At 49.1% G+C, this 15,765-nt stretch overlaps 1 protein-coding gene across 2 annotated transcripts in view; it reads right to left on the minus strand.

Moving 5' to 3' along the window:
* Positions 1-15,765, minus strand: part of ADGRB1 (adhesion G protein-coupled receptor B1) — a 283,293-nt gene that overhangs the window by 195,855 nt on the left and 71,673 nt on the right. For both annotated transcript variants that reach the window (XM_057412111.1, XM_057412112.1), the window contains exon 2: positions 5,237-6,157. In XM_057412111.1, the coding sequence (XP_057268094.1) occupies positions 5,237-5,984 (748 nt within the window). In that variant the 5' untranslated portion in view covers positions 5,985-6,157. The remainder of the gene's footprint in view (positions 1-5,236; positions 6,158-15,765) is intronic.

Here is a 15,765-nt window from a genome sequence, read left to right on the forward strand (position 1 = left end):
TCCTATTCTATCCTATCCTATCCTATTCTATTCTATTCTATCCTATCCTATTCTATTCTATTCTAACAAGGTGATTAGTAACTTCGGAGGAAAACTGCTGGGCAGGCAGGGCTTGTACAGATCGTAGAGATCTGACTGTTTAAACTGAGTCAGAATCTTCCCTTTTCAGCACCCAGGAAGGAGTATCCCACACTTGTCCTATCCATAGGACACCCCACTGACTTTATGCAAGAGAGACACCCTCATATAGGTCCAGCGGGGATTCACTGCAGGAGACAAGGTGATCTGCTTGCAAAGTGCCAGGCTCTGTTCAACCTCCTCCTCTAGAAGCTGTGAACTGGTATCAGCTCCTGCTTACAGTTGATGAGCTGTGGGCTTAGGCTGGGGAGATTCAGACAAAATCCACAATGCTTTTTGGGGTTAGAACAGGGAAATTTAACACATGAACAAAACTCAACCCTTCCTTGTCCCATGTTTCTCTGGTGATCTTGCACTGTATCCAAGCTCTGCACTCAGGGATGCACAGACTAGACAGCAAGGGCAAACACAGATGGAGAAGCGAGGAGCTGGAAAGGAGCACACCTTCCCCAAGCACACTCAGCAAGTCCCTGCCAGGAGGAGGAGAGGCAATGAAAGCTCATCCATCCAAATCCCTTGGCCATTTGGCTCGCAAACCCAAAACGGAGGCAAATCTAAAGCCAAACACCTTCCTCTGCAAGCTCAGCTGTTGTTTGGGCCTGGGGGACTCTAGTTGGAAGAGTAAAGTGTTGTACACTGTGTTGTAAGAAGGAGCTGAAGGCTAAGAACGAGCTGAAGATGTCAAAGAGAGGTTTGAGAGCCTGATCCTGGGCAATTACTAACAACTCTCTATCAGTCTCTGAGCTTTGATGGTCACTAAACTCACCAGAAACATAGGAAATCACTTATCATATTATTCTTGCCCTTGGGGAAGGGTCAAGGGGAGGAGCACTGTGCCACAGAACTTGATTGCTGCAGCAGGGAGGATGGCAATTCATTCATTTATCCCTACGTCTCTGACTGCTCTTCCACACCACAGACCCTCTTCAGAAGTCGCTCAGCCATAGGGCCATGCAGAAGCTCAGCCCTGCTGAGGAGACATCATGTTCTGAGCTGCAGAACAGGCCAAGCACGAGGCAAAGTTTCCCAACAACAACTGAGTTTTGGAGGACGGGTCCTGCAGGGAGGCATTTGTGGAGTTCAGACTACTTAATGCAGCAGAGGTTAAGCAGCAACTTGCTCATGTGTCTATAAATGCTTCTTCAAACAGGAGAGAACGGGTGCTATATGACCTCTTAATCTAGCATACAGAGGTAGAAAAACATCTAAGGGCTGAAAGGTGAAACACCACTAACAAAATAGAAGTGAAGTGATGAGCATGTATGAGGAAGGAAGGTCTGTATTTGCTCAGAGCAATGAGGACAGCAAATGAATGGAAAAGTTTAGCAGAAGAGGCAGGAAAATCCCTGGCACTTCACACCAGCAATATCTTGATTCAGGCTTTAGTTGAGAACTAAGAAATTCCATTTACATCCCAGTTTCAAGTTCTTTGCTGGAATGAATTCAGTAAATTCTCTGGCCAAGACAGGAAACTGGATTCGTTTGACACAAGGATCCCTCCAGCTCTGAAGGCATCTACATTACCAAGGAGCAAATATATTCCGGGGGCACACATTTAACCCTGTTTTACAGTCAGCATGTTGGATCCTTCCAGGATGGGGTCATAAAGAACAGAAGGACCAGAGAAAGCCAGTTATTTCTTTGGGCCACCAACACGTGGCAGCACTTCAATGGCCTTCCAGGAACAGATTACATGGAGACAAGACTAATTCGACATTCATCAAGTGCCTAACTCAGCACAGCACTTAAGCAGACACTTAACCTTCTCTCATTACAGTGTCACATCAGCAAGGCTCCAGCTCTGATTACAGTGAAGCCAGCTCACATTTTGGAGGGTCACCAGGATTTTCAGCCCATGGAGTCTCCATGTTTCAGGAAGCTTTCCTGTTTCAACCCACTGATCTCCTACCACAAACCAGTGTGGGGGTCTATTCCAGGGATGCCAACTTGCATTCGCATGAGAGAGTTCACCTTTAAACATCGGTATCTACAACCAGTCTTCTGCCTTCTTCCTATGTTGCCTGAGTCATCCAAGGGACAACTCATGCTGGTGAAAAATAGTTCCCCTGTTGAATTGTCTCCTCCTAGAAAAGAGATTCCCTGTTCAAGCCTTCCTGGAGTAGCACTTGTTGGAAGCTACAGCAAGGAAGGGAGATATAGGGAGATATGGCTGCTGTTGCCAATACGTTTCCAAGCACGTCTTGCTGATCACCAGGACAAGCTCCATGTGCAGCAAGACACAGAAATATCTCCTGCCGCCTCTGCACCCTGACAGATTCTTCCCACCACCGTCCTATGTAACCTCTACAACGTCTGCGTGGGACAGCAAGTGCAAAAAGGGTGTCTCACTAAACCAGGAAGCAGTTTGGAGTGGTCTCTCCTACCTCCAGACATTGAAAAACAGATGCTGCAGACAAGGCAGGGTCACTTCAGCAGAGTTACTTTGTGAAGTCACTCTTAAATGACCACAAACATCCCTTGTTTACCTGAACCAAGTCTAAACTTATTGGTTATGCATGAAATCACGCTGTTTCTTGAGAGTACCAGGAGCTCTAGAGCTAAGGGTCATGCTCCTACTTCCAGCCGCGACCAAGATACGGTCTTGGTTGGTAGAAGTTCATCTTCCATCTCTGCTCTTCAGCCACCAAAGCCAATGTCCAGCCCAACAGATCTATTCTCAGCCTGCTCTGGAGTGCCTTCAGACACCACCTAATCTAGCACGCAGCCAGACACATGCATTCTCCACCCTTTGGTACACCAGCGGGCAAGGATGGGGATTTAACCTTCTCAAAGGGATCTCACCCACAGACTGTGAGCCAAAGCGCAGCTGCTTCCAAGGTAGATCTGTAGATTTTCACCCATCTATATGATACAGAAATATCCAAGATACAGGAAAGAGACATCAGGAAAAGTCAGGCGCCACATTTCAGGATGGTGTCTTGGTATCTGGCAGTTCCTTACGTGCTTTAAACTCATCAGGCTGGATTAGCATAACACACACATATACATTTGTTCGAAGATGGAAGTGTCAAGAAAGGCCCAGAAACAACAAATGACTCAGAGAGAAGCAAGGGGAGAAAAAAAAAAGCTTTCAGGGGAGAAAAAAACATGCTACAAATACAATCAAGACAACAATGACAGCAACAACCAGCATCAGCACTTGGAAATTGGGAACCCTATCAAAATATTCCACCCACAAAATGCTGTTACGGGATTGCTGGCTCTCTGTCCAAATTGGATCTCGCCTCCATCTTCCTGATGAAGCCTTTGCAAGAATCAAAACAGACACAGTGACAGACAGAGCAGCACATGGAGAGGCTGGGCACTCTGCAAGCATCGTTTCTATGTGGATGGCATCCCACCAGTGAGGCTGATAATTCTGTATCTTCAATATGGAGCAGATGTGAGCAGCCAGCAAAAAAAATCTACAAATATTTGAGACCCAAAAAGGATTTTGACTCAGCCACCACTGAGCCTCTTTCATATTTGTGTTCTGGGAACATGCAAGCACTTGAGTTGGATGAGAAAAGATCTTTACAAAAGCCAATATTAAGCTCGAATGCTTCAGGATTTGCCCAAAATCTCATTTCAAATTTCACCTTTGGTTGTGATGGGAAAGGTCACGTTGAAGAAATCACCCAATGAGCCAACCCAAGCCAAATGACTTCACGAAGCTCGCATCATTGCGAGGAGGCAGCACCGTGCTCCTCACAAGCTGTTCACACACGAGTAAAGGGCATTGCAAAAGGAATCCGGAATGTGGAGAGGGAATATGCAGGATTTATGGCTCGGCTCTGTGCCTTCACGTATTGATTCACAGATCAGTGAGAAGCAAAATCTCCCCCCCCCAAATACACTGAGGAAAGCACTAGTACCTGATCATAGATTAATCTCTCTGCTAATGCCAGGCTGCGGTCTGTAAGAAAACCATGCTGCACAGCTTGGAGCTGTGCCTGGTAACCTTCTTTCCACTGCAAGCAAATATAGCCTTCTTCTCTTGCCTTGAGCAATTCCCCCCTTGCTGGGGGTGGCTGTAAAAGCCATGCAGGAGCCCCAGAGTCCAGACCCAGATGGATACCAACTTTCTCCTGGTGGCAGAGGACATGTTGGTCCAGCACATGAAGATGATGAGACCCTGGGGTGAGGGTTAGGTGTGATCCTGAACCCTGCCAAACTGGAGGCTCCCTTCCCTGCCTCCCAGATTCCTATTTAGCATCACACCTCCGCTTTACATAACCTACATGCTGGCAGGTGGGATGAGAGCTGAGAATAAACACATCAGAGCGGATCTGACACTTCACTGTTATAAAGGGTTCACTTTTGGCCCACCCGATTCCTTTCTGCTTTACATCACACTGTAGCACCGATGAAGACATGTTGGATCTCTGGAATGACCATTTCCTCCTCAAAACAGTGCCCAGATCAGACCTCAAGAGCATCTCACCCTTATTCATAGCCCTTCTTTTCATCCCCCTTCCACCTCCCTAATCCATTTCTAGCCTATACCGTACTCAAGATCACCATTAAAACATTGATGGAAACATCTGAGGAATGAGCCCCAAATAACCCCATAGAAGCAGCATGGCAAATACTCTGTCTGAAAGCCTCCAGAAGGAAAATAAGGCTAAGAACAAGCTGAGTATTCCTTCTGTTGCTGTTCCCTCAATCCAGACCCAGGAATCAAGTTTTCCCCATGAATTAAAATGGTTGATAAGGCTGCTGAGTGTAGCCTGCCCCAGGAGGTAGCTTGGATCCTGCCTTTTCTAGGACATCTGTGATTACTTTGGAAGACTGCTCACCCTCAGGTAAGAATCTCCCCTCAGCATCTCTGAGGCAGCAGAAGTACAAGCAAGGCACAATGAATGAATGAAACTATTTGGGGTGTATTTAGGGGGAACTTGCTTTGCAATTCCATGTAAAGGCTCATAAAGAGCCACCAAAGGTGACCAGACCTGCCTATCAACGAGGAAATAAGGTTTTCATACCAGTCATCCACATAGTCAGACACAGAGGTGATGGGGACAGTGTGATACCCAGGAGAGGAGAACCCGACCAGCCCTCACTCCTTCCCAAACTCCCCTTATCACCCTCCACTCACCCAAAAACTCCGCTCCGCTGCTGTCTTTAGGGCTGCTCATGCAGTTCTCCAAGTAAATCCCATCCTTATAACAATCTTCCTTCTTCCTCGTGATGCCAATGATCTCGCTGGCCTGATCCAGGACCTCCCCTCCTGAGCAAGAGCATGGGGTCTGCATAATGCCGCACGGATGGGAGCTGCTGCTGATGGCCAAGCACGCATCCAGCCACTTGCAGAGCATCTGGCAAGCGGCTTTGCTAGGGTTCCTGTTGCCCACCACGAGGTACTCCACTGAGAAGTCCCTCTCCTGAGCCTTTGTGGGCTTCCACCGCATGGGCCAGGTCTCCACGCCCGGTGGTGCTGTCTGCTTCATCTGGAGGAACTGCTTGTTGGACTGGAGGAAGGCAAAGCGGGTGGACCCATCGCAGAGCTTCAACACATCGTCAAAGCTCTCCATGCCCAGGTAGGTGCGGGTGGACTCCAGGAAGGAGTCAAACTGGTAGGTGCGGATGTGCTGGTGGTCACATATGCCGGCGGGTTTTAGAATCTTCATGTACAAAGTGTACCTCCGAGGGTCAGGGTTCTGGATAATCCAAGAGCAGAGAGAGGAGTTCAATGGGAAGACGGCAAAGGAGGAGAAATACCCAAAGAATTTCCCTTGGACCAAAGTGGTGCAGGGAGTTTGTGCCAGGTCCAGAGCGACCACGGTCCACACAAAGTAGAGTGGCGATACCAAAAGCAGGTTCAGGGCAGATCCAATGCTCCTCATCCTAGGTCTCTGGTCCTCTGGAACTCAAAGTAAATGTCAAGCAGGCGCCAGATCCTGGACATAACAGGGACCAGCTTAGAGGAAAAGCGAGAGTTTAAGAGGCTCTGGATCTGAAATCAAGCCAATACTCCCATGTCTGGATTTGAGCTCCCTCCTGTGGCCATAAGCAACACCTGGAAAAACAAAAGGGAAGGGAAGGAGGAGAGAGAGAAAGAGAAGAAATTTGGGATTTGGTCTTTTTTTTTCTCTTGTGGTTTGTTTGGGTGGTTTTTTTTTTAACCCTTTGCGAGGCTGAGAATCCAAACAGCATCCCCAGCCCCAGCACATCTCAATGGCAGAAGGTGCAGCCTCACATCCCCGTCTCAGGTTTGAGGTTGTTCCCATTCCCAGGAGGGACTAACAGTGATGCACAACATAGCTGTAACCCTGCTTTCCCAGTGCCCTATGCCATGCAGTACCACTCTGCTAAGCAGAGCATCCGCGATGATTTCAAACCACCTCCCCAAAGCAAACATCATTTATCTCTTTTTTAGGGAGATTTCACCTTCTCCATCCCAATGGAGCCGGGATGAACCTGGATAGGGTAGGAGGGAAGCTGCTGGGCTCTGCTTCCTCTCTTCCTTCTGCAAGCCCCTGTTGTTTCAGTTCTTTCTGTCCTTCTTTTTCTCTCTCTTCTATCCCCTTCCACAAAACCAGTGCAGGGGAAGGGTATTGTTCAGTATCCAAACCCTGGTCTAACCCTGAGCCCAGACAGGAGCCATGCAACCAGTACAGGACTTAAAAAGGGTGATAAAGCAGATTTTAGGCCTTCCCACGTCAGGCATCCACCTTTCCTTTCACCCCTGTGTGCAGGACACCCCAAAGCCTGCAGTACTGTAGCTGGGCATAGAACATCTCTAGAGTGAGAGTCTTCCCTGCCAGCCCCAGGAACTCCTTCAGCCTCCAAAGCCCCTTCAAGCAAAAGCAAGATCCATCCTGCATTGCCCAGATCCCCTCTCCCGTGCCCCGTCCATGTCAAAGAGACTCCCTCTGTGCTCTCACAAACACCCCTTTCTTACCCCTCCAAGCCACTTCTGTTCCCCCTTCCCTCCATCTCCCCTCTTTCCAGGGAAGGAGAAAGAGGGGAAAACACTGCCAATAGCAGGACTCTTTTCATTTTGTACCCCATCCCCATGCAGCATGCACCCCATGTTTGGGGAGGGGATGCTGCTTGTGAAGCAGAAGGGGCAGACCCTCAGTGCATGGGGCAGAGCTGCTCCCACATACACCCATGGCACCTTTTCCTTCTTACCTTCCCAGCCATTTCCTTCACTGCTCATCCCAGGTAGAGGAAATCAGGAGTTTCCCCTTGGGTGAGGCTTGCCCTGGCCCTGCAGCTTTTGCTGCCTCCAAACCAGAGCTGCTGCCCTATTTCAATAAGACAGATCAGACCCCTGGGAAGGTTTCCCCTATCAAATCAGACTACTGCTTTGATTTCAGGACTTTCCGTGGTCCACAGGTTAGTAAAGAGACTCTGCATTGAAACCTGAGTGCAAGCAGCCCAACTCCTGAGACACTGACACTGACCTGGGCTGCAACCCCAAAGCAATTCAGATCATATGAAACGTGTTTCTCCATGATTAGGGAGCACAGTGGCACTGAAATTAGGGTAAAAATCCATAAAGAGGGGCACCTGCTGCACGGAAGGAGGAAAAACATCTTCATTGCAGCAATTCACCCTCAGCACAGCCCCATGGCGTTCACATCTCCCATCACCAGTCCTGCTGTCTCCCACCCCAGCCAAGCTCTGCTTACGAAGACTGCAAACAGAGGAAGCTTTCACAGCAGCTGTATGAATAACCAGCAAATCCAGGCAGCTAAACCCAGTCCCAGGAGAGAGTGAAAACCAGGAAATGAAGCCCATAGACCATGCTGTGTGCCTGGGAAAAGACAAGAAGTCAAGCACATCTCCACATTCACCCATTGGTTTCTCTTCACATCAAAGTTTGGTCTCTGCATCTCCTCTTGTCTGCAAAAGCCTTTCTTTCCTGAGGAAGAGGGGGTTAGGCAACTCGAGAGCCAGACCTGCTATTTGCAAACCCTGTTTCATCCCAGCCTCAAATCACTGCAGCCTCTGCCAGCGGATCCCTGAGTGTCTGTTGGACCTGACGCTAATCAGCACGGAGTCCAAATGCATCTGCACTTAAATTTTTCAGGAGTCAGGTTCCCCACTCCTGACAGTGGTTTGCAGCCTGCAAAGCTCTGCAGTGCTCATGTTCCTATGCCAGATTCCTGCCTGCCTGCAGGGCCGGATTTCAGGGATACAGCCTGCTTTGGGGATGCATCAGGCATCAACCAAGCATCCTATGAGTTTCCAGAGTGGTCATTCTGATTAGCAGGAGGGGTTTGCCTGTAAATGACTGTGGATGCCTTAAATATCTGCTTTGGTTAGTGAAATGTGCTTGCTTAGCTCTGAAAGGGACTACTGGTTTGCCTCTCCCTCACTGTAGGGCAGTGCTGGAGCAGCTCTGTGTTGTTTGTAAGCAGGCGCAACCTTTGCAAAGCCAAAGTCTATCCAACCTTTCTATTGATAAGCCAGCCAGGGACCATCTTAACCTCTGGTCCAGCCCATGAGGAAACCTGTCTTTCCCAGCTGGAAGCAGGAGCCAGCAGTGCCTCCATAGCAACGAGCTGATTAGGAGACAGGCTTTACACTGAGATCCAGTCCCTAACGGTGACTTCAGTGCATGGGATTCAGCCCAAGCCTCAAGCTCTCCACAATCCCCGTTTTTCTCACGCTGGCCACAGACCTGCTGTTGAATGAGGATGCAGCGAGCACAAAGCATCCTCCTTCACTGCCCCTTCCCTGGGAAAAGCACTGTAAAAGCCAACAAACTTTAACTAAAGAGACCCACTAATGGGACGCTTTGTTCTGGTTGTTAGGTCTCGGAATTGATTTCCCCTGAACGCAATCCCATCTGGAATGTTTCATCATAAGGAACATAACCATAGTTTTCCTCCTTCAGCTCATTCTTTGTGAAGTGGGAATAGAGCAGAATACGTGAATAGGCAAAATCCCCTCTGCACCTGGATCTTGGGACTCACACGTGTCAGGCCTGGCAGGGAAGGGAAGATGCAATGGGCAGTTGAGCGGCTGCTGCAGCTCAGCAGAGAGATCCATCTTGTACCCTGTAATCCAGGAAAATCCCGAGGGGGATTTATACCAGAGGCTCCAGCCTGCAGCTGGGGAAGTGATACTAAATGCATGAAATGTGTGGGAGACCACATTCCTATGGCACACAAGCAGATTTGCCCATATTCCCATGGTTGCTGCCTCAGGTGGTGGCTAGGGAGCAGGGCTATTCCTGTTAATTTGTGTGATGGGAGACATCGCATCCCTTGGCTCCAACTTGGGGGGACATACCACAACCCTTCCTTCCAGTCCTGTGCCTGGTCTGGAGCAAAGCTTGGGGACAACAGGTAATCAGGGATTACCTTGAGCTGTCTCTTGCCTGCATTCCACAAGGACAAACCAAGGGCAGAAATGATCTTTGTCTGCAGAAGACAGTTGTTCATCCCAAGCAACTAACAGGAAAAGGCTGACAAGTTGAGTTCCAATGGCCCCTCCGCCTTGGTTACCTTGTGCAGGAGTTAGAGATGAGGAAGCAGAGGGTGATGGAGATGTGAACCTGTGGCTTGGCTCCTGCACCCTCATACTACTGAGAAGAGACTTGGCAATCTTTTCTACCTTCTTGCTGACTCTTTGCCATCCCACCCCAACAGCCATTGGTGCAGGCACGGTTCAGAAACGCAACCCAAGTCAGACCTTCACAGCTTAAACAAAACCAAGCAGGGACTGAATCACATTTCATCTGTTACCTGGGCTGCCCAAGGGCTTCAGGCATCTGCTTTGCACTGGTTCCAGTGAACTTTGGACCCTGCTAGTCATAGTGAGCTGTTTGTTGCAGGGACAAGATGCTCTGATCCTTCCCTGTTCACACACATCCCACGCTGCCTGCATCCCTAGGATGGGTATGGGGTGTGCATGGGGCATACAGATGCATGCAGAAAGTAAGCAGGAACATGAGGGTGGTGGAAAACTCCAGCCTGGATCATCTTAGTTTACCATTACTGCAGGAAGATAGCTCCTGACTGCCTACAGCTGCCGTCACCCTTTATCTGAATAGCCCCAAATGCGGATTCACCCCATCCCACCACCTTCCAGATGGATGCCTCCGAATTGCTGTGCCCAACGTCACAGCACAGGGATTTCAGCTCTGCACAAGTAGGAGGAGCCCATGGAACGCAGGCAGTGCTGCAACGTGCCCTCCTGTGCATTGCAAAGAGTCCTCCCATGCGGGACCTGCATCCTCCCGGCTTGTGCATCCACCACCTTCCTCCGTTGCGCTGGTGACACGGGGATCTCGGTGCAGCAGACTGGGTCTGGCCAATGGAGGGCACTCTTAGATATACACGCGCACGCACACATCCTCCATCGCCACAAAAAAAAAGGGGGAAAAAGTGAAAACAGTGACTGCAGAAAGGGCATGATTCTTCACTGCTGCATCTAGGACCTCTCCCAACTCCCTCCCCTTAATCTGCTCCTGCTGTCTCTGCCATGCCCCAACTCCCCTTTGGCTGCCGTCCACGATTTACCTCCCTCTGCTTTTCCTTCTCCTGACCTTGGTACACGACTGACATCCCAGCAGGGTGAAAACCGCTCTCATCAAGCCAATCCTCCTTCCCTGGGGCTTCCCATTGCCTTGCAAGAAGTCCCCAGGTATCCAACCAAATATCCCTTTTGCTGGAGGCAGAAAATCACCTGGTCCTGGAAAGCTTAAGTCCCTCGACACTGTGAGAAAACACTGAAAATGAGTATGCTCTGTTCTTATTCACTGCTAGCAGAGAGGCTGCAACTGCGTGGAAATTTCTTTTTGAGGAGATTGAGCAAAGCACAGTGGAAATACCTGGAAAAACACAGTGGGATCTGTAAACTCACAGCACACAGAGCAAAGAAGGGTTTGAACCTGACTGTCCTGTGGCTGCAAGGAGAGGGGTTAGACCCGGATAGCACCTGGAGAGGAATGGAGCTTGGACAGGTCTTGGAGCAGTGCCTCTTCCATAAAATCAGTGCTCAGGGTGAGGTTTTATGATCCATTACCTTTCGGTTCTGTTTTCTATGAGTGTTTGCTCGACTCTGGCCATTCCCAGCAGCAGTTTGTCTACAGTGATTCATGCTTCTCTTCTGGCAAAGCAGAATCTAGTGGAAACTAAGACCTAAAGCACAAAAGGATGATTTGGTGGGTACTGCAGGACTCCTTTAGGTCCCATCCTAACTTCAGTGTGCATTCAGCCTCTGGAGATTCATTTCAGATGCAGATCGTACCCTGGAAAGGCTGCTAAAGCAGCTCCACTTGGAGCTTCCCACGCCAGTATCTGGCCTCGATAGATCTACCTTTGGATCAAGTGCTGAGAGCTGAACTCAGACAGGCAAAGCCCCTTTGGGAAGCAAAGGGAAGGAGGGGAGGGCCCTTCAACTGATGAGACAGATGAGAGTGCAGTCCTTCCCCCTTCCTGCTGTTTCCCTCACCAAAACCAGGTACCTGTATGGACCCCTCATATTTACTCCACCACTGTAGAGACTGATGTATTTCAGAGAAAGTCTGATTTCCACCTGCCTGCTGTATTAATAAATGATATTGATGGACACTGGCATCCTTCATCCCATATTTCTCTCAGCTTCAACCTGGAAAGGCACCTGCTTTAGGGGTGGACTCCAGCAGACATGTGACAACCTGCAGGAACAGCATGAAAAGGGTGGGAAATACTTGATCCTGTGATGGAGATTTGTTTTTGGGGACAGAATCCTGGTCCCATTTCAATTTCAAAAGCTAGAAGAGAGGATTTGTGTAAGGGAGGGCTGAGGGGTAATGCATAGACATGGGTCATACTGGGATGCTCCAAGAGGCTTTCAACCACAATGAAGTAACTCCAGAGCCCATAAGCCTCAGCTGAACCATCTCGTCTCCATCTTCAGCACTAGCCAGATGAGGAGACACTATCAGGGGCATCCAGAAGGCAGATTTGAATCCTGGTCCCAGGATTTGTGCATACTCTCAATTAAGCATCTCTGCCAATCCATGCTTCTGTCTTCCCACGTGAAAAGATGGATGTAAGAAGCATCCTCGGCTTTTCTCTGGTGCTCTGTGATCTGAAATGCTCCAGCAAACTCCTGAAGATCGTGATTCATTTCCAACCCACTAGGATTTCATCCTGAGATGAGATTAACTACCTTAAAGACTAAGCTCTCCCCTCCAGATCATATTAATTGAAGATGGGTCTGTACCTGAAACTCTCAGGCAGGGGTGTAGGCAGGTTGTGGCTCAGTTCCTGGCTCTACGTGGAGCTCTTTATAGTGAGTGGGATCAGGAAACAGCTGAGCACAAAGACTGGACCCTAAAATCTAAGACCCAGTAAAACCACTGTAGAGAAACGCCTGGCAGACAAGGGGAACCAGATGTGCTTCACCTGGTCCCAGATGTGGCTGCCCAAGGGAAGTGGGCCCAGGGCTCTGCAGCACCTTCTGTTGGGTCCAACACAGCCTCAGACAGATGTTGTGTGTGTGCTTGGTGTGTTTTAAACATCACCTCGGCCTGAGCTGCAGCTGTGCTTGTCCTTAGATTCCCTCTGTACATGTATAATGTGTACATGGCCTGATGGGGCTGATACCCGGACTGGGAGTATCTCAGGGACTGCATGACATAGGGATGGGTTAGATGCCATCGCATAGCAAAGGGCTCTTGGCAGAAGGCAGGTGATGGAGGTTGTCATGCTGTTACATCTCTCTCTGCCTCAGTTTCTCAATAGCAAAGTAGACTCAATAGCAAAGTAGACTTTAACCCAATCAACTGCTGTGATTGAAGGCTGGGCATTGCTCCTCACTGTTCCCAGGCATTTCCTTATTCTCAGGGGAATACACAACTCATCCCGGTTAAGATCAGCCTTTCCCTCATGCCAGCATCACCCATACCCTCTGACTGCCCCATCAGTGATTGCACCTCCCATGGAACAATGAACATTGCCAGAAATTCCCTGGATTCTACACCAGTGAATCCTAGATAACTCCCACTTCCCTTCTTCTGCTATTCCTACCCATTAGCTCTCCAGGCCCAACCCTTTGAGGTCTTTTCCCTTATGCTCCCACCCTGCTCTTGGCTGTGAGGGTTACACAAGAGGGCTTCTGAGGGCAAGGTCATCCTAATGAATGACAGAAATCAGGCAGGGACCAGCCCGCTTCCATCTCTGCTCATTCGTGCTGGGAACCGGGATGCAATTGATTGGAAGTGCAGTTGGAGGTTAAAAGCAGTGGCATTTGCCGTGGAGCTAAGTGGGAGCCCGCAGGGAGAGGGGATGTTTAGAGGGGGAATGTGTGTTCATGCTGAGGCTCAGACCTCAGACCATGGGCACAGCCGTGGTTGGCAAACCCAAAACTGGACTTTGCAACTCACATGGTTGCAGATGCACAAACCAGCTCAGTACACATCTCTCATGTACTTGGCACATCAAGTGTCACATCAAGTCACTGCTCACTTATGCAACTCACATAAATCATATGCACCAGGGCTCATTTTATGATCCCTGAAGCCAAGAGCCTTGACATAGCTCTTGTCCATGTGGTTGAATTGCCTATCTCCAAAACAGACCAGCGTTGCCACAGTGCTGAATGATCTCTACTGAGCTGTGTCTTGGCACAGTCTGGAATGGTTCTTGTTGGCTGGGGCCAAAACCTTGCTAGGAAGTGCCCTGAGATGGGCATGCAGTGATGGAACAGTGTTTGAGGCCATACCCTGGCCTTCTGGAGTTACTGGTGAACAGATGGCTACAAAGAATAAAGGAAAAGCTGGTGCCTTGGCCAAGACACCTGGATCTTTGCTCCTGATCAGTCCATCCAGACCCCCTGGGACTGCACATCAACTGGATTTGGCCCTTTGCCTACCCCATGGCAGCTTGTAGCTGCGCTGGTGAAAGGAAAGGAAAGGAAAGGAAAGGAAAGGAAAGGAAAGGAAAGGAAAGGAAAGGAAAGGAAAGGAAAGGAAAGGAAAGGAAAGGAAAGGAAAGGAAAGGAAAGGAAAGGAAAGGAAAGGAAAGGAAAGGAAAGGAAAGGAAAGGGGATGAATGCCCAAGTAGCTGTGTTTGCAACCAACTCCAGACAAGGATCTGCATTAGCTCAAGTCCCAGTGCTTCTCCCAGCACCAGGAAAGTGTTGTATTCCAGTTCCTTACATGACTGGGTATGATCAGCAACTGGGGATGACCACAAGCAGAAGCCTTTGAGCAGCCCTAGATATAGAAGTTTTAATGTGTGCTCTTCTTATGACTCCTTCCACGTGCTTGTGCTGTCTCTTAATGACTGTGCCTCAGTTTCCCCATCTGACAAACAACACTGACGTTACCCCAATGATAGGGATAGGCTTCCTAGGCAGCAGCCAGGAAAAGAAACAAACATTACATCAAGGCCCAGTTTTACAGCAACCCTGACGGTGCACCGTGCTCAGTTTGTGAATGCTGCAGTCTCAGCACAGTTAAAACTGGATTGGGAATGTTTCCCCTTCCGACAACAGGAATTCAACTCATAATTTTAGGCAATTTCCAATGCCCAGTAAGGCTGTCTTTAAATCGCACACAGAAGGACTATAAGATGGTTTTGCCCATATCTGCAATTTCCCTTTATCTCTCAGCAGGAGGAAGATGGAAGTTCAGGCTGTGGCCACAAAAGACACCCAAAATACAGGTCCTTGTAGTAAAACCAGACCTGTGACCATCCCTTACCTTCAGTCTCTACAAAGTGAGCAGCACAAGAGAACTTGAACTACTGGACTGTGTTAGCTATGGGAGTGACTCCATCTCCTTCTACACAGTCTGAAATGAGGGGCTTTGAAGTCTTCTGGTATCACACTAATGTGTGCAAACGCAGTGGCTTGGAGAGGGTGGAAATACCTGAGCTGGACTGTGGGACCTTTCTACCAAATTAAGCAGACTCTGAAGGTGAAGAGAAGCAGGAGCACACCCAATCCACTTTAAAGCCCCAGGTTTCAGTGGGTTTGGACCCAGCCATGACCTTGAAGCAGCAGAAGGCTGTAACCTGAATTTACAAAACCAGGGAATGATAAATATGTGCATTTCTACAGCACCTTTTCCTAAGGTCCTTGAGGGCCATGGGGAGCAGCAGTGAATTAAGCCTCATGACGCAGAAAACCATCCTTCCTGACCCCAAAGGCTGAACGCAAACAAAAGGAAGTACTTTTTCACACAGCTCCTAATTCAATTGGGGACCTCATTGCCACAGGATGCTGTGGAGGCTAAAGTTATAAACGAGTGCCAAAATGGATTAGAGAATGTGCAGAGGACAAGTCCATCAGTTGCTATTAAACATGATGTTCTGGATGCCACTGCCAGTCTCAGAAGTGTCTGCTCTTTGCCTTTCTTTCAGTGCTTCATTGTGCATCCAGATGGACTTGGATAGCCCTGGGTTAGGGCAATCCCCAGTATCAATACAGGCTGGCAGATGAATGGATTGAGAGCAATGCTGTGTAAAGGACATGGGGGTACCGGTGGATACAAACTGAACGTGACCCAGCAACGTGCACACACAGCCCAGAAAGCCAAACATATCTTGGGATGCATCAAAGGAAGTTGGACCAGCAAGTCAAGGGAGGGATTGTCCCCCTCTACTCTGGTCTGGTGAGACCCCAACAGGAGCAACACTCTGGGGACCCCCTCGTAAGAAAGACAAGGACCTGTTG

The sequence above is a fragment of the Pezoporus wallicus genome, unplaced genomic scaffold (assembly GCF_028554395.1).
Source record: "Pezoporus wallicus isolate ANWC-B61680 ecotype Strahan unplaced genomic scaffold, APGP_CSIRO_Pwel_v1 contig_13809, whole genome shotgun sequence".
In the NCBI taxonomy this organism is placed as follows: Eukaryota; Metazoa; Chordata; class Aves; order Psittaciformes; family Psittacidae; genus Pezoporus; species Pezoporus wallicus.